The following is a 17,466-nucleotide window of genomic DNA, read 5'->3' as shown; positions in this document are numbered from 1 at the left end:
TAACGTGAGAACAAACCAGAGTTACAATCTAACTGTACTAACACACACTGTCTCTTTCTTTGTTTCTTTTTTTTTTTTTTTTTTTTCTTTTCTTATAATCTTTTTCTCTCTCTAAATCTGTATATCATCTAATCTAAGTTTATTTTTGACTTTTTAAAATATATATATATATTCTACGTTTTTAATCCAAATTTTCAGGCCTTTTATTAATTTAATTTAATATTTGAAAGTTGCAGCTTCTTTTGTTGAATCATCATTCATCAACAGCAACAATCACCAAACACACTTATCTCTCTTTCTCTACGGATAATTTTTAATACACAAAATTCTTTATATTTCTTTTTTAGTCGGTTTCAAAGAAAACCAATTAATAAAAACTCTCAAAATCTCTCAACCAGTTTTGAACCTAACACCTTCCCCTTCTCATCCACTATTCATTCTCTTCTCTTCTCTTCTCTTCTCTTCTGCTTAACATTACCAATTAATATTTAACATTAACATTAACATTAACATTCTTTCTTTCTTTCGTTCTTTGTAGATATATATTTATAGAAAGTTGCTTCATTTCTTGTAAGTTCTTTCTCATTTTTCATTTTCTTTGTTACTCTCTTCAGTTTTTGCTTATTGGGATTGGATGGTTTCTATGTTTGCATTTCATTTTCTTTTTGTTTGTTTCTCACTTTGTTTTTTATATGCCTGTTTCTGATGATTTGTTGCAGCAAATATTGGTTCCCAGTTTTATTGGACAGACAGCTAGTTACAAGCTTTTGTTTTTGTTAAATCAAAGTTTCTATCTTTACAGGTAAAATTTTTGGCCTTTTTTTCGATTAAGGATTATGTGTGAAAATGGGAATTATGAGATCTAAAGATTTGGACTTATTATTATTAATTTTCTTTTGGTGTTCTAAGTCTTACTTTCATTCTTTCCAATTACGGTGATCATCATCATCTCTGTCTTCATATCTGCCAAATTCTTGTTCTTTCATCTCTGTCTCTCTGTTCTCTGTTCTCTGTTTCCCTTTCACTATTTCGTCCTGCCATTTAAGTTTTGAGCTCTTGCAAGCTTAAAAATTTGATGAGGCGTAAGGTAAAATTGAAAACTTGTATGAAATCCATTATTTCTGACAGATGGTGTTAGATTGCAATTTCTTCTATTAGTCATGTTTCTGGATTAAAATCTTTTCCAAGGAAAGAAAACTAAATTTAAGTACAAGAGACATTCATGAATTGAGTATCTATTGTATATCTATTTACTTAGTTAAGTTGTGGTCCTCACTGACAAATCAATTTTAGCTGCTACAGATAAAGCCCAGTTGTAGATTCTACAAATCAAAGTTACATATATCAATAAATGTCATGAACATAGTCTTATTTCGTTTTCATTCTTTTTTTTTTTCGACTAAAGTAAGAAACTCATATATTGTGGCTATAAAAGGTATACCTCGTGACTGTGCTTCTGAAATCTTCTCTTGCATTGCTGAAAATTGTTCCCCTGTATCCACCGTTGGTTATCTGACAACTCAATCTAGTGATAAATTGTTATGTTTTGTATGGATTCTTTTCGTGTTAAAATTAATTAATTTTCTGAAGTTGTAGAAAAGTTAAGTTCGCGCATCAACTATTTTCTGCTCTTTATTCTTCTCTCGTGCATTTAATAGCTTAGTCATGAGGATTTCAATGAAAATGAGATAAGGATGAGCTCTATTATTGTCCAATCCAACGCATCAAAATGTAATCTATAGTCATAACCATAATTGGAAGACAGATCACGTAATTTAATGGTTTTGCTGGAACCAAATAATACAGCGGCAAGTGTAAGAAGGTTACTGTGTACTGACAGTATGCGCTGTGGCTTCCTTTTCAACTCGCAAGACATTTCCCACAGTATTCGTTGTGGGTTTCCTTATCAATCCGCTAGACATTTCCCAGTTCTCACTTTTCCAGCTATATAAAGTCAAATTGAACATGAATTTCTATTGAACGATCCATCCTCTTGTTTGAATAAGCATAGGAATTAGAGAAGTTGATCAAGCAAAATCTGTTGCCTGCTGTTGAGCTAAAAAAACTCGGTATGCAAATTATTCCTTTATGTGTGTTTTTGATTTCTTTATTCCTTATGCATTTCTACATAAATATCTTTGTTCTTTCCTTGGATCTATAGATCAATCTTATGAAATGACTTTCATTGGTCGAATCAAATTAAATACCTATATGATTTGGTATTCCATAGTGGGTTTTCTTTAACCTGTCACCTCTAATTGGATGTTGCGGATCATCGAGTTGTTTTCTTGAAGTTAAGAATCTCATGCCCCGAGCACATGAAACTCTCCGCCTGCCTTATTCTTTTTTTAATCCTCAAGTTTGTGTTTCTTGTGATTAATTTTATGTTATGTTAATAACAGCTAGGCCTAGCTCTTGCTTATCATCATAGCTTTGGTTCCAAACCTTTGCTTTCCATGCTTCTTAATTTGAAATGATTGGAGGCTCAGTTACTTAGTGAGGAATTGCCTTTATGGCGATTACCTATAAGGCTTACGCATGTGGGAAAGTAACTAATTGCTTTGTTGTGTGGATGCCACATCATGAACTCGCGAATTGGGTAGGAAAATTGATTAAAATTTTTGCTAGTAGTTGTACTCTTGAAACATGTGAATCTGTGTCTGCGTAAACACTAACTGATAAAAAGAGCAAGCATTTGGTGATAGAAAGGAAGGAGGATAAGGTATTTTAGATGACTAAGAGTTTCTATGCATATAAGATTTAGATCTGTTCCTGCACATTAGGAATAAATATTTATATATGGTTAGATATCATTCTTATTCACTTCCTATATTTTCTTAGTTCAAGGCTTAGCGTTGGTCGTCACATTGTAATGAAAATAGTTCTCTCCCCATTTATGCAGGTATTTGAAGTCCTATACTTTGCACTAGCCTTTCAGGATATTGTTTGGAAGGAAGGCAAGGCACTGATCCTGTGTTATCTCCATAGTTCTATATAAAATCAGATATTTTAGAACTAAAGCTGGCAACAATGGTGTCAAGATCTTGCATAAATTTACTGGAGTTACCATCTGGAGACATGTTGAATCTCCCTCGAACTCCTAGATCCATTCCAAGGGTGATGACTGTTCCCGGAATTCTTTCTGACACAGATGGCGATGGAAGCAATGATGGGGATTCAGATACTCCATCATCTGGATGCCAGAAGAAGAAAATTATAGTAGCAAATTTTCTTCCTCTAAATGCTCAAAAGGATTCAAAATCTGGCAAATGGACTTTTAGTTTTGACGAGGAAGCCCTCTTGTTACAAATGAAGGATGGGTTCTCAATTGATACAGAGGTTGTTTATGTGGGATCTCTGAAGGCTGATGTAGATACAAGTGAACAAGAGGAAGTCTCCCAGAAGTTGCTTGATGAATTTAACTGTGTACCTACCTTTCTTTCTCCTGATCTTTACAAAATGTTTTACCATGGTTTCTGTAAGCATCACCTGTGGCCCCTTTTCCATTATATGCTGCCTATGTGCCCTGATCATGGCGATCGTTTTAACAAATTGCTGTGGCAGGCCTATGTCTCTGCTAATAAGATTTTTGCTGATAAGGTTATGGAAGTTATTAATCCTGAAGATGATTATGTTTGGGTTCATGACTATCACCTAATGGTCCTCCCTACTTTCTTGAGGAAGCGTTTCTATCGAGTTAAGCTTGGCTTCTTCCTTCACAGCCCGTTCCCCTCATCAGAAATTTACCGAACTCTGCCTGTGAGAGATGAAATACTGAAAGCACTGCTGAATGCTGATTTGATTGGTTTTCATACATTTGATTATGCTCGCCACTTTCTGTCCTGTTGCAGTCGAATGCTGGGTCTAGATTATGAATCAAAACGTGGTCATATTGGTCTTGAGTATTTTGGCCGCACAGTGTACATTAAAATCTTGCCTGTGGGAGTTCATATGGGTCGACTTGAATATGCTCTAAATCACCCCTCTTCTTCCATCAAGGTGAAAGAAATTCAAAAACAGTTTGCAGGGAAAAAGCTTATTGTTGGAGTTGATGACATGGACATATTTAAGGGCATTAGTCTGAAATTATTAGCTATGGAACAACTTTTGCATCATAATCCTGAGTTGCGGGGAAAAGTTGTCATGGTCCAGATTGTAAATCCTGCAAGGAGCGCAGGAAAAGATGTACAAGAAGCAGAAAGGGAGACACATTCGACTACCAAAAGGATAAACAGTATATTTGGTTTTCCAGGCTATGAACCAGTTGTCCTGATTGACCGTCCTGTACCTTTTTATGAGAAAACGGCCTACTATGCTTTGGCTGAATGTTGCATTGTAAATGCAGTGAGGGATGGAATGAACCTGATCCCCTATAAGTACATTGTTTGTAGACAGGGAACTTCTAAAATGGATGAAGCTCTGGGGGTTGCTTCTGGATCGCCGCATGCAAGCACTCTTGTCGTTTCAGAGTTTATTGGTTGCTCACCGTCCTTGAGCGGTGCCATAAGGGTCAATCCATGGGATGTTGAAGCTGTAGCTGATGCATTAAATGTGGCCCTTACCATGTCTGATTTAGAAAAGCAGTTGAGGCATGAGAAACACTATAGGTACATTAGCTCTCATGATGTGGCTTATTGGGCTCGCAGTTTTATGCAGGACTTGGAGCGAGCGTGCAAGGATCATTACAGTAAACGGTGCTGGGGTATTGGTTTTGGTCTAAATTTTAGAATTTTGTCACTTTCACCAAGCTTTAGGAAGCTTTCTAATGAGCATATTATCTCTGCATATAAGAGGACATATAGGAGGGCAATATTTCTGGATTATGATGGAACAGTGGTGCCTCAAACTTCTATTGTGAAAACCCCCAGTTCTGAAGTTATATCTGTTCTAAACAGCCTTTGCAGTGACCCTAAAAACACAGTGTTTATAGTTAGTGGCAGGGGGAAAGATTCTCTGAGTGATTGGTTTGCTCAATGTGAGAATCTCGGTATTGCAGCTGAGCATGGATACTTCATCAGGTATGTTTAAATCTGTTTTCAAAATTGTGCTAACAAGCACACATATATACAATTATTAGATGGTGTACTTAACTGAAACTTGTAGTTTATACAATTTGCAATATTATCAATGTTATCAATTCTTCCTGTTATTAAGGTCGCCTTTCTCTTGTAGATGGACCAGGATGTCCAATTGGGAAACCAGTTCCCTGGCAGCAGATTTTGACTGGAAAAAAATGGCAGAACCTGTGATGAAACTATACACAGAAGCAACTGATGGCTCCTATATAGAGGCTAAGGAGAGTGCCTTGGTATGGCAGCATCAAGATGCTGATCCAGACTTTGGATCTTGGCAGGCCAAGGAATTGCTGGATCATCTTGAGAACGTCCTTGCAAATGAGCCAGTAGTTGTCAAGAGGGGTCAGCATATTGTTGAAGTCAAGCCACAGGTATATATACGCCTTTTGTCTATAGCTTTTTTGTTTATCTGGCCTAATTGTGGCAAAAGGTCTTAACATGACCAATATATGTGCAGGGAGTCACTAAAGGGTTTGTTGCAGAGAAAGTTCTTTCTGCAATGATTGCGAAGGGAAAATCTCCAGACTTTGTGATGTGCATTGGGGACGATAGATCCGATGAGGACATGTTTGAAAGCATATCTAGTACAGCTTCTAATTTGTCATTTCCTTCAGCTCCAGAGATCTTTGCATGTACTGTTGGCCAGAAACCAAGCAAAGCTAGGTATTATTTAGATGATACTGTAGAAGTACTTGCATTGCTTCAAGGTTTGGCAACTGCTTCAAGTCCGAAACCAAGGTGTATCACAGAAGTGCAAGTTTCTTTTGATAATGGTGCTTGAAAGGCGATTCACTGTTGCCCAGCCCATTAGATGGAGTGATACAGAGTGGAGATATCCAATTCTCTGGATGGGAATCATGTTCAGATGCATTAGTTCATGATACAGTTTACAGATGGTCAGAGGTTTCATGACTCTAGTTGTCGATATTAACTTATTCATCGCATTCTGGAGCCAGGCACACCAATGCTGCTTTTCGGTAATTTTACAGGCATAGGTTTTTTTTTTTTTTTAATTACCTTTAGAATGCAGGAGGAAGAGAGCTGGTGTATGTAAGTTGTGGTTTATGGAACGAAAGATGCTTGTTTTTTCACAGATTTAGATGTTTTATCTTCACAGAGCCCCATACTGATGAGCAGACAATCTTCTTGTATACATGGGAATGGTTTTACATATACATGAAAGGCATTCTTTCTTTAGGGTTCATTGCTCTCTCTCTCTCTCTCTTCTTTTGGCAATGGATGCTACAAAATTCTCCCCATGATTGTGTCACCATAACAATCCCCTTAGTCTCGAATATTTACTGAATTTCTTTTCCAAATTCTTGATCTTGGTACATTACAAAGTACTCATTTAAGTGGTGAAACTTGGAATTATATTACCAAAAACTCACAGACTTGAAGCTAGTGTGAAGCCCATTAAACTTGTAAGGGTCCACCCGAGATGGGACTATAAGTATCTAACTTGAGGTCAATCAAGAAGTCGTTTTCTTCTGTAACACAACTTGTATCCTGGGATGACCACAGTAACCACAACGTACTAACTAAGCGACCACTCAACTTTCGTATTAAGCACTGGTTGAATCATAGATTCCATAGCTTTATAGATAAACAAACACCTTCTGCACATCCAACAATGTCTTCTCGTCGCTTCACTCTCTTCACGCTACTGGTCTTGATCGCTTTCTTTCTCTCTCAGGTACATGTACATCTTTGCAAGCCCTACTCTCCTTTTTCCCCTTTTCTTTTTCTTCCTGCAGTGCAGCAAAATTAAGTGCTATAATTGCCGATGTAATTATTTGATTGAAATTCATGCAGGTTCTTGCTGCAAATGATCGCAATTATCAGAAGATCAAACCCTCATCATCACCATTCGCATCAGCTCTCGAAGCCCTACAGAAACAAATCAAGCAAGTTTAACTCTTCTGTTCGTTTCTTTCTTTCTTTTTCTCGCTTTCTTAAACACCCACTATGGTTGATTGCCAAGAAATTCTATTAAACTAAAATCTTCATTGAAAGTAATGGTTCCATAAGTACCTTGTTAGAAAGATTTAATTAAATCACATAGATTCAAGTAATTTTTATATGCCCATGCATAAGTCAAGAAAGCAATCACAATACACTAAATGTAATGAATTAGATTTATAAATAATTACTTTTCTTTTCTTGTTTCGTCGTACTGCAGCTATAATTTCCAGAACGTAGGTCTTCTCCGCCGTGCAATGACACACCCTTCATTCTCAGAAGAGAACAATAGGGCATTGAGCGTTATGGGTTCCAATGTGATCGACACGTTTGTTTCTCTGTTTTCACTTAGAAAAGACATCGATATCTCCTCTAAAGAACTCAATCGTCGCATAGCTGAAATTTCAAAGGTGGAAACATCATGTGCTGTTGATGGGATGCGGTTGGGGTTAGACAAAGTTGTTAGAGTTTCTTACAAGACTAATTCAACTGCTCCAGCGGTGGTTTGTGGTGCTTTTAGGGCGCTTTTTGGCGCTATTGCTATCGATACTGGTAAATCTGATGATGCTGGAAGTGTTTTCTGGGGTGTTCATAGTCATAATACTATAAGTGGAAAAGCCACTGCCTTCTAATGTAAGTTTAGCTGTTCTAGTTATTTGATGTTTATAGAGTGTGCTTGCTTTTCTGTGTTTGCAAACCCATGAATTCAGCTTTAGTATATGGTGGGCTGATTGTTTATGTGATTTGTGGTTAAGACTTTGTAAACTCTGTATCAGAAGTTACCTTTTTAATTATGTTAGAAGTAATGGTTCACCATGTAGATTTCCTCCTTTTTTGTTATTTTGCTATCACTTGTGTATTCTTTAAAGATGATTGAGGATCTGTTTTACTTGGTGGAATTTTAGGAAGGAGGTGGAATACTTTGTTTTTGAGAAATGAGACAGTGGAAATGCTATTCGAGTGTAGTGTAACCACAAATCATTATAGAGGGCATCCTCAGTACATGAGGCTGCTTGTCTTGCGAGAAGAGTTATAATTTCTTGGCATTAAACTAATATTCTGAGCATATTGGTGAATAGCTGGGGAAATAAGGTCTAAGAGGGCGTGTGATTTTTCTGCGTTAACACAGCAAGTTTTTGAGAAAAAAGAAGACAACTCGAGGATGAAGAGTGGAGTAAAGTGGGTAATTCTGGATTATAGGCTCCCCTTTATCCGGGTATGATTCCTCTATTTTGTCTAGGAACCGGAAATATGTTGTAGTTACATGCATGAGTTTGGATTCAGCTTTATTTGATGCTGTTACTTATTACTGCTCAGTTGCAGACTCCATCAACTTTGGACTTGGAAGACTATTATGCCTGTTCTTGTGTGCCTAAAGCTAAAAGAGAAGAGCTAAATGTTTGCATTAGAAACTGTTCAGTTTGGTAAGATGTGCTTGCTGGAGACGAGTATTTAGGATCAATTCTTCTGGAGTATATATCTGTCTCTGAGCATGCCAATGCTGTGTAGGCCCATGTCTAGTGGAGTAGTGGCTGCCAGATAATTAGTGCAGTATGAAGCTAGATTGAAGTAGTGAAGTTAGAAACGGAATCCAATGTAATTTCTATGGAGGATAAATAGTCGTCCTGTGTTAAGAGTTGTTCCAACAAAGGTATCAACAACTGGAAAGGATAGAAGAACATCACAAGTTGGTATGCGGGGTTTAGTTGCTGAATATGCAACACGATTATTTTTTTTTTTATATAATGATTTTCCTGCCAAGCACATAAACTTCCTAGGCTTACGTAGTCTTACACCAACCGTTGCTGACCGACCAGCTGGTAAAATTGCACCTGCACTCTCCAGCTAATCAAAGTACTATGTTGGTTGTATCTTTTTGGCACCTGAACAATTTTTCTTAACTTAATAATTTTGATAATGCTATGTGTTGGAAATCCTTACGGAGAGCTGGGTTTTATCCAAGAAAAGAAGTCAACTGGAAGAAGGATTGCCCTTTTCTAATTTATTAATGCCATTGCCAATTCTTCTTTTTTCTTTTTGGCCAAAGCCATTGCCAATTCTTCAGCGCCAGGTCAGGTGCATTACCATATCTAATTCTACAGTTCCATTCCACTGATAATATTACAATAAAGAATTATCGGGTAATTATTTTTCAATTGTTCAAGAGAAGAAAAAACAAAAAGCTTACTATTTTATGCGAGTGAAGATAGGGGTACCCACTACCTTCTCTTTAGGTTCGTGTGTGATTAGGCAGAGAGACACAGCTGTCAAATCCAGTAGTGGAATGCACATCTTAAATGACTTGGACTCTTTCCTTTTCTCATATTTCCTTCCCTCCCTTTTTAATCAATCAATCATATCACTGTTGCAGGCATTTTTATCCCTTAAACTTCCAGGAAGAAAATAATAAATAATATAATACGACCCCGTTGCTTCATAAAACTCGAATATATTTAACAGTTTTATTTTCTTTTGGTCTTACAAATGAGACCTGTCCAGTGTCCATGCGTACTCTGTATTTTTCCTCGGAATAACACCTCATACTCGGGATAATGCAACCAAAAAACAAATAAATAAATCTCCACCAACTCGCTAAACATCCTATCACCGCACCAAAACTAAAACCGAATCAAACAGTGCTGGTTTTTATTCTGGTCTACTTTAGTTCCATCTGGTTAAGCTTCTCCACCAGCTTTAATCATAATATTCTTTCTTTCTTTTTCCCACAAACACAACTGCAATTGAGATTCGATGACCCTTTATGATCCAAACTGATTTGGAGTTGGCTGCAGCTACCTAAAGTGAGCAAAAAATAATCAAACCATACTGATTGGAAAATTGTATGAAAATTCAATTAACCAAGCTGGTTAGTTAAAGTTAAGTTTTGAAATTCTTCCTAAAAAATTCTCTTTTCCATTAAAAACATCCTCCATATAATTTATCAACTGAATTTAGAAAATCATATATATACACTGTACAATTGCTTAGTTTGTAATCCGTCAATCGGTCAATTTTAATTAACACTCTTATTTTTCAGATTTTAACTCATTTTTATTCAATTTCAATTAACCAAGATACCAATAATTAACGGATTGAATTTTTATTTGATTAAATCGATGATTTTTCCTATTGATAATACTTTGTTCCTTGACCACCCAGACTTCTTTTCTTCCACTAATAATCACTAAGAAGAAGAACTCGGACACATCGTAGCAACCGGCACTTCTCGGTTACCGGTAACTTCCCGTTACGACTTATAACCCTCCTTCACCATATATATAACGTCTCTATCTATTCCCCTCTCTCTCTCTCGCTAAATCATATAGGGCGCACAACATTTTTTATCGTCTTACAGTTGTCAATAGAATGGGCGTCGAAGACCCTGAAGCTGTCTCTGTTTCCGTGGGCGACCAATCGTCTAATTCTCTCCTGATGAACAGCCGCTGCTGCTTCTGTTTCCCCTGCTTAGGTTCTCGCGGATCGTCCACCGTCGGTTTAGCCTGGTGGGAGCGAATACGATCGTCTAAAGGGCATCCTAGTGAGGAGGATAATAAGCCAAAGTGGTGGAGTAAAGGAGTCAGGGCTTTAAAGAAGATCCGAGAGTGGTCTGAGATCGTTGCTGGTCCTAAGTGGAAAACTTTCATCAGAAGATTTAATAGATGCAACAGAGGGAGTGGTAACGGCCGTCATAACGGCAAATTCCAGTATGATCCTTTGAGTTACGCTTTGAATTTTGATGAAGGACAGAACGGTCACTTTCACGATGAGGAGAACGATGATTACGGCGGGTTTCGTGATTTCTCATCTAGGTACGCTTCTGTTTCGGCCTCCGGTAAGCCGCTTTCTATGGATGTTTCATCTCGTGATAAGGAGATGGCAGTAAATGCGTGAAGGAATAATTAATTTCTTTCTTTTTGGTGTGGTTGAAAAAAATGTGGAAAGGAAAAGGAAAAGGAAAAGTTGCGCCGTGGAAAGCTGGTATCCGCCGGTATGCGTTCGACAATAGCTGGAGTGTTGACTTGATTACGTAACATGACGGCGCTGTTTCTTGTTTTATTTAATAATAGTAATAATATATACATATTCAGTAGATTATTAAAATTTAATAATAAAGAGTTTTGTTTGGTTAAGAAGCGTGTAAAGAGCTAAAGAGATGATGATGATGAGGAATTGAATTGCGTTGTAGTTAAGGATAGTATTATACAAGTTTGGTTGTAAGTTGTTGTTGGTTGGGTCATCAAGGGTTATTTGTAAATGTTTTGTAGAGCTAGAATGACATATTTGTACATTTTACTTACTTACCTAATGGTTTCTTCTGTAAGTGAAACAAAAAAGTGCTAACTTTTTAGAAACAAAAATCATTAGTCAATCAATAGTGAAGCGAAGTGGATATCCTCAATTATTATAAAATTGTAGGCAGCTTAACATTATCAACATGCATTCACTAGTGTATTCCATTTCTTTTTATTATTGGTTCTTGCCCAGAGTGTTTTTTATTTTTATTTTTATAACCAGTTTTTTTTTTTTTTTGCTGATTCATATTGGTGGCAATTTTTGGTTAGGTCAAGTGCTAGCTAGTTGTTGGGTTCATGAGAAGAGCCTCATAGTCAACTATGGATACAATTCCATAATTTTATTAGGTGCTATTCAATTAGATTCGATTATAACTTTTTTGCTAAATTTCGAATTGACAATCCATCACCACCTAATTCTGCATCCACCCACAAGTTTTTGCACTATTTTACACTTTCGCTTTGCCATGGCAATGACCTAACTTCACAACTAAGGAGGATAACGTTAGTTATCCTCAGCTTCTTTTGTCGCGTCCTCTATGCATGGCACGCTGCTTGTCTTCAAGTTTTTGCTATTTGCAGACTTAATGTTCAGCAGAATATCAGCTACAATCCATGGAAAGCTTAAGCAAGTAATGCCTTCCTGGAAATAACTTGGATGGTAAGTGACATGATACCATGCTGAGGCTAGGCGTTGCTTTTCTTTTGCCTGGCAGCAGCTCTCAAACCATTCTTTAGCCTCCTTCTGCAGGCTCTTCACGGATATCAGTATTCGATCCTTTGTATCTCCATATCTCCTGTTGTCACGCTGCAGATACATTGCCTTGTTTTGCAGGTTCCCTGTCAGTATCTCGTCCTCTTTCTTTGCCTCGTAATAATCCATCAAACCACTTAATTTCTCCACATACATGTCTTTGTGACTTATTGCGATTTCAACAAATTCCTCAAATCCCTTCACTTCAAGGTCATGATCATATGTTGCTTCTGCAATATTCTCTGTCCAAACAAACTTTGACCTTTGTTGTCTGGTTGAGTCAAGGGTTCCTCGGTACAGTTTTCCCAATACTCCACCAGAAATGTACATCTTTTTGTCTATTCTTTCCATGAAATCTGGGAACTCCTTGGGTTTCAAAGCCTTAGGCATCTCAGCTGGTGCACCGGTTTTTGCAAAGTCAACTGCCATGGAGTGAAGTTCTGCCAACTGTAGACATTTGCTACTTCGAGCTTTATCTGGTTCCCGATCAGCATGAACTAAATGTGCAGTGGAGATGGCACCCAAAGTATCATTGATCATATAATCAATGAAAAACTTTTGAATTTCCTGGTAATTTTGGAGAATAGGATTAGTTAATAAATATGACGAGAGTACATCTTTAGTTCCATAATATCAGTGTATGTTACCTCTAATGTCACATCATGATCCATTTTACGAGGCCTTCGTCCTTGGTAATCCATTGGGCTCTCAGTTTCACCAGGGATGAGACCTTTGTCCCAGCTGATGAAAAATTGATCCCCATCAAGATCACCACCCGAGCATTCATTTGGGTGAGGCCTGCCGATAAAGATTCTTAATTAGCAACCCTGACTATCCTCTTTTCTTCTTGAACAATGACTAACTATCCATACACTAATGCTCCTCCCTATTATTTTACGTGTCATTCAATGCAGGCAACAAGTAAATTATTGCACGGAAAATGAAACTCTCAACTTGCTTCTTGCTGGTATCATTGAAAGGGGTTCTCGAGTAAGCTGCTAACTTCAACAGAAACATGAATGTTTATGAAAGAATTAAACAGTAAATTGGAATACACTTTTAATGACATCAAATTAGGATATTATGGACAGAGAAAAGTAATTATGAAACAATATCCCAAAATTTAGTGATGTCAGTTTGCAACAATATCAACAAATGCTAAAGGTTAGAGCTGTTGAAAAAAAAAGGTCAGTATCAATATATATGTAGTTCAGGTGATTTATATAAATTCACTCCTCCAATTTGCTTGACTTAGGGGTACATAATGGGGACAAACTGTAGAGTTTGACTATTTTCAAAGTGTTGGAGGTCTGCTTGCACAGTCCATTGATCAAAGGCCTTAACTTGAACTAATCCATCCAGGCCAAATATAGTACAAAGGTAGCATCAAATATGGTATCATTAAAAGGTAGTTTCCATGATGGTGCCAAATATTTTGCACAAGGATAGACTATGCAGGCCCATAACTTGAAACATAACTTGCTGGAATTAGAAATTAACTAAGTCCAGATATGTCAATGAAATATAACTAAGTTTAGAAATGTTAATGAGATACAACAGTACCTTTCTCCTTTCTGAGGGAAAAGAATGCAATCCACCAAACCCTTCTCTTCTAGTTCCACTTCATAGACAGCCTCAAGCACTCTGATATCTCCTGGGTGGAGACAAGGATTTTTGGTGACAATTACCTTCCCAGTTACTACAGCTGTTGTTTCATCTACCCTGTGGAAGGAGGCCTGATCTGCATCCTGCAGCTCTGCTTTGGTCATGGTTATGCGGACATAAACTTGGCCATAATCTAGAATTCTAGTTTCATCTAAGCAACCAATAAGAATACGGCCTTTTGGGACAAATATTCGGCACCTACTTCTTAATTCCACCAATAAGTTTTCATGATAAGCTTGAAGCATCATTGAGAGGTAAGGCTCCACATTGGGTTCATAACCTTGGACCAACATCTTTATTAAAATGTTCTTGCAATTAGCCCAAGCCAAATTCTCCAGGACATTCAAAGCTGACTCTCTATTAGTCAGCATTCTATTCAGCAGTTGCAATTGTTGCTGTTGCAAACCCTCAAATATTTCATCTTTCACTCCCAATGTAGTCAAGAGGGTAATTATCTCTCGGTTTAAATAGCAAGGCATGGATTCACTCCATTTGGTGACATTAAGCATCCTGTTTTCTGATTCAAATTTGCACATACTATCACGCAGAGATAGCTTCCTGAAAGAATTACGATCAACAGCGATTACACCTTTATAGCCACCATATCGAATTTGGAATGCTGATGGAGTTCGGTTCAACCCACATTTTTGAGCAACCTGCCTAGCAAAAGAAAGAGAAATTTTCCCAATACCATCTGAAAAGCAGTAGTTAATGCCATCAGAAGTAACTTCAATATCGGGAATAATCTCCATATCTTGTGGGGAAACAATAAAAGTTTGCTTTGAAGAACTGAACAATTGACCCATTCTTGCTGCACATTTGGAAATACTGTGTATCTTATTAAAGCAGCCCATCCACTCTCTTATTTCTTCTGCCTTCTTTTTGTCATTAGAAGCAAACATCCAAACAGAATTTGATCGCAGTTGACTAGCTGAGAAAGCCAGAAATTCAAACTTTTTAGCTCCGATCACAATTCCATCTCGAAGAATAGATAATATCCTATGATATATTCCAGTTCTAAAAGGTTTTGCAAAAATGCCTCGCTGGATACTCATAGAAATGGCATTTGCAGGAAGCTTACTCCAATCTTCTTCAACAAATGTGACTCTCATAAAGTCGGAAGCATATGATGCAAAGTTCTTCACGACATAATTTGAGGATTCAAGCTCAGGACCTAAGCAGTAAATCTTTGATGGTGTAATTAAGGCCCTATGACAACTCATTATATTATGATTTACTAAGTTTTTGCTTGATGAGAAAAAAGGTCTTTTAAGGTTTCGTCCTGGAACATGTAATTGTTTCTTTATAAATGCCAAAGGATCATAACAGGTGACTGCCAACTTATGCAACTTCTGAAGAATCATTGTAGCAGTATCTATGGTCAAACTGCCAAGAGTTGTGATCAGATTGGTATCTACAGCAGCAAGACTAATTTTTTGAGTATGAACAAGAGAATTCAACTGGAAAAGGATCTCATAAGGTAACTTAGAATCAGATCCACATTTGACAAGTGGGACTATTTCAGATGCAGAACCCCATTCTTCCCCATCTTCTAAGATGACTTCTTCTCTAGCTTCAGTATAATATGGGAAACTTTTAAAAATATCAGAAGCCTCTAATCCTTCTTCAATTTCCCAACAAAACGAAGTTGATTGCCCAACTGATTTCACAGAAGAAAAGTCAGTAGTGCGTACCCAGATAAAGTCAAAATCTTCCTTGCACATGTGGTACCTATCAGCACTAAATTTTGAAGCTATATCAGGTCCAGATATTTTTTTATATATCCTCGCTCCATACTTGAGCTGAAAGTATAAAAGTTAGAATCCATTATTACCCAGAAGACACATAAACTAAATAGTGAAAAAAGCTGTCTACAGGCTGAACCTGAAAGTAGAAACGATAAGAGAAACTAATAAGATCAGAACTAGAAATTTCACTGGAACTCAACAGGTTCATCCCAACAACATCAAATCAAACAGGACAGAATGACATTCTTCAAGGATTTCTTTATCTCTCATTTCCCCCTCTTTTATAACCCAGATTAGTGGTCTTAAAGTTTGTGTCAATTTCCTTAAGTCCATCCATTGTTTTAATCCAGCTATACCATAAAGGTGATAATGATTCAAGCAGTAAGATTTTGGAAGTATATTTGGGTCAATTTGAGGTAAAATTGAGTTACCATATCAAATAACAAACTAAGTAAGGATAACAAGCACTTCATATGATCGCCATGTGCTCCATCTTATCTAGAACTGTCCAATCATTTTCCAAACTCAGTCAGCCTTTTGATGTCATTATAGACATCCAACCCTATTTTATTTATTTATTAAGTTTCTGTACTTGTTATGATATATGCAATATGGGGTCATGATTTCTTGATATTATAGCATGTTAGTAAACCGAGTGATACAGAATTTACTGCTTGCTGAATACCATCACAGGCAGCTGCATTCTCCCATAACAAAGTCAACAGCTCCATTTAAGAACATTAGGGCACTTCCAATATGGATGGCAAGCCACATTCTCTGGCAACATTGATTCTAGTCTACCTAAATAATCTTCTGATGCAAAAAGAAGTGTGCTTAATAGCATTTCTTACACCTAGTAATTAGTCTAATTTTCTGTTCTCCTATTTTGAACAGTAAAGATTCAAACAAAAACCGTGTAGATAAAATTTGAATTCAGTACACAAGATACAGCAATACACAATAACATAATTTACAACTGATAAAAAACAATAAACATAATCCAATATAACATTCATCAAGAGACTCCATTTACACATGTCCTTGTTATATATATACTCATTCAAATCAATCAATAAAAGAAAAGAAGTATAGAAAATAAATCCCATCAAAACCATACCTTCAAAAGAATTGCATTCAAAGTATCACCTCCCAAACGGCATCCAACAGTCTCCAAAACATCCTCAAAGCTGATTTCCATTTTATAACACTCGTTATCAACCCAATTCCAAAGCTCAACTCTCCTTCTCTCAGGCATAAGCCACATTCTAACACCATCCCAACTCTCCAGAACAGACAAGCAAAACTCTTCTTTCATAAAGCCCACATGCAAAATCCCATTATTAATTCTATGTTGTGGGTTAATAGGCCTAGCAATGATGTCATCATAAGTTTCAGAAATTTTGAGGTTATGGGATTTGAAAATGAGCTTGTTTTGAAGAGAAAAGCTTTGAGCTTTGAGCTTAAAATCAAGGGTAGTGAACTGGACACGACCAAAGCCGCGCGATTTCCAGTTTTTGTGCTCTGAAGAGATTTCAATGGCGAAAACTGAGTCAGGACCCAGTTGGGTTTCGAGATATTGGAAAAGATCTTTGGCCGTTATGGTTTGTGGAATGTTTGTGAGACGAGCTGTGGGTCGCTCTATTAGCTCCGCTCCCATTATGCACAGAGAGAGCGACCCAGAGGTTTCGCAAACTCAGGTTTTTTGTTTAATGTTAGAGGTACCAAGTGAGGAGCTTTTGTCAGTGGCGACACAGAGATTGACAAACACAAAATTGACTATTGAATTGACCCTCCACTTCGGCTGATATCTATAATAAAGTTATTAATATTTATTATTTATTTTTTTAATGTGAAGAAAATCGCGGATGTTACTTATTGAGGCAATGAAAGAAATTGGAAGAAATTATATTCCTCGGTAATTCAGTTCTTATAAAATACTAGTATAAAATAAAGAATGGATGTTGCCTGAG

The 17,466-nt window shown here is 37.0% G+C and overlaps 4 protein-coding genes across 7 annotated transcripts; 3 read left to right on the top strand and 1 right to left on the bottom strand.

Annotated features, from left to right (window-relative positions):
• Window positions 1-261: 261 nt before the first annotated feature.
• On the top strand, window positions 262-6,279 carry LOC8289035 (probable alpha,alpha-trehalose-phosphate synthase [UDP-forming] 9). 3 transcript variants are annotated; one of them, XM_015724363.3, is made up of 5 exons: window positions 262-570; window positions 720-802; window positions 2,903-5,018; window positions 5,173-5,446; window positions 5,533-6,279. In XM_015724363.3, the coding sequence occupies exons 3-5, from the start codon at window positions 3,031-3,033 to the stop codon at window positions 5,854-5,856; spliced, it is 2,586 nt and encodes an 861-aa protein (XP_015579849.1). In that variant the 5' UTR covers window positions 262-570; window positions 720-802; window positions 2,903-3,030; the 3' UTR covers window positions 5,857-6,279. The 3 variants fall into 3 exon arrangements, with proteins under 3 accessions (XP_015579849.1, XP_048228657.1, XP_048228658.1); XM_048372701.1 differs by lacking the exon at window positions 262-570 and adding an exon at window positions 1,807-2,069; XM_048372700.1 differs by lacking the exon at window positions 262-570 and having other exon boundaries at window positions 626-802.
• A 150-nt stretch (window positions 6,280-6,429) lies between these two features.
• Window positions 6,430-7,857, top strand: LOC8289036 (protein NUCLEAR FUSION DEFECTIVE 2). The gene is made up of 3 exons (XM_015724374.2): window positions 6,430-6,771; window positions 6,891-6,982; window positions 7,258-7,857. The coding sequence occupies exons 1-3, from the start codon at window positions 6,709-6,711 to the stop codon at window positions 7,667-7,669; spliced, it is 567 nt and encodes a 188-aa protein (XP_015579860.1). The 5' UTR covers window positions 6,430-6,708; the 3' UTR covers window positions 7,670-7,857.
• Window positions 7,858-10,286: 2,429 nt separating this feature from the next.
• On the top strand, window positions 10,287-11,338 carry LOC8289037. The gene has a single exon (XM_002511384.4). The coding sequence runs from the start codon at window positions 10,404-10,406 to the stop codon at window positions 10,926-10,928; it is 525 nt and encodes a 174-aa protein (XP_002511430.1). The 5' UTR covers window positions 10,287-10,403; the 3' UTR covers window positions 10,929-11,338.
• Window positions 11,339-11,653: 315 nt separating this feature from the next.
• On the bottom strand, window positions 11,654-17,290 carry LOC8289038 (RNA-dependent RNA polymerase 2). Of its 2 annotated transcripts, none has more exons than XM_002511385.3 (4): window positions 16,614-17,290; window positions 13,647-15,550; window positions 12,731-12,881; window positions 11,654-12,650 (listed from the first exon to the last, which is right to left on the bottom strand). In XM_002511385.3, exons 1-4 carry the CDS (start codon window positions 17,151-17,153, stop codon window positions 11,835-11,837), a joined length of 3,411 nt encoding a protein of 1,136 aa, XP_002511431.2. In that variant the 5' UTR covers window positions 17,154-17,290; the 3' UTR covers window positions 11,654-11,834. The 2 variants fall into 2 exon arrangements, with proteins under 2 accessions (XP_002511431.2, XP_015581229.1); XM_015725743.2 differs by having other exon boundaries at window positions 13,647-15,488; window positions 16,614-16,743.
• Between the last annotated feature and the right edge of the window lie 176 nt (window positions 17,291-17,466).

The sequence above is a fragment of the Ricinus communis genome, chromosome 4, assembly GCF_019578655.1.
Source record: "Ricinus communis isolate WT05 ecotype wild-type chromosome 4, ASM1957865v1, whole genome shotgun sequence".
NCBI lineage: Eukaryota > Viridiplantae > Streptophyta > Magnoliopsida > Malpighiales > Euphorbiaceae > Ricinus > Ricinus communis.
Note: the sequence above shows the minus strand (reverse complement) of the source record. Positions and strands in the feature narration are given on the sequence as shown.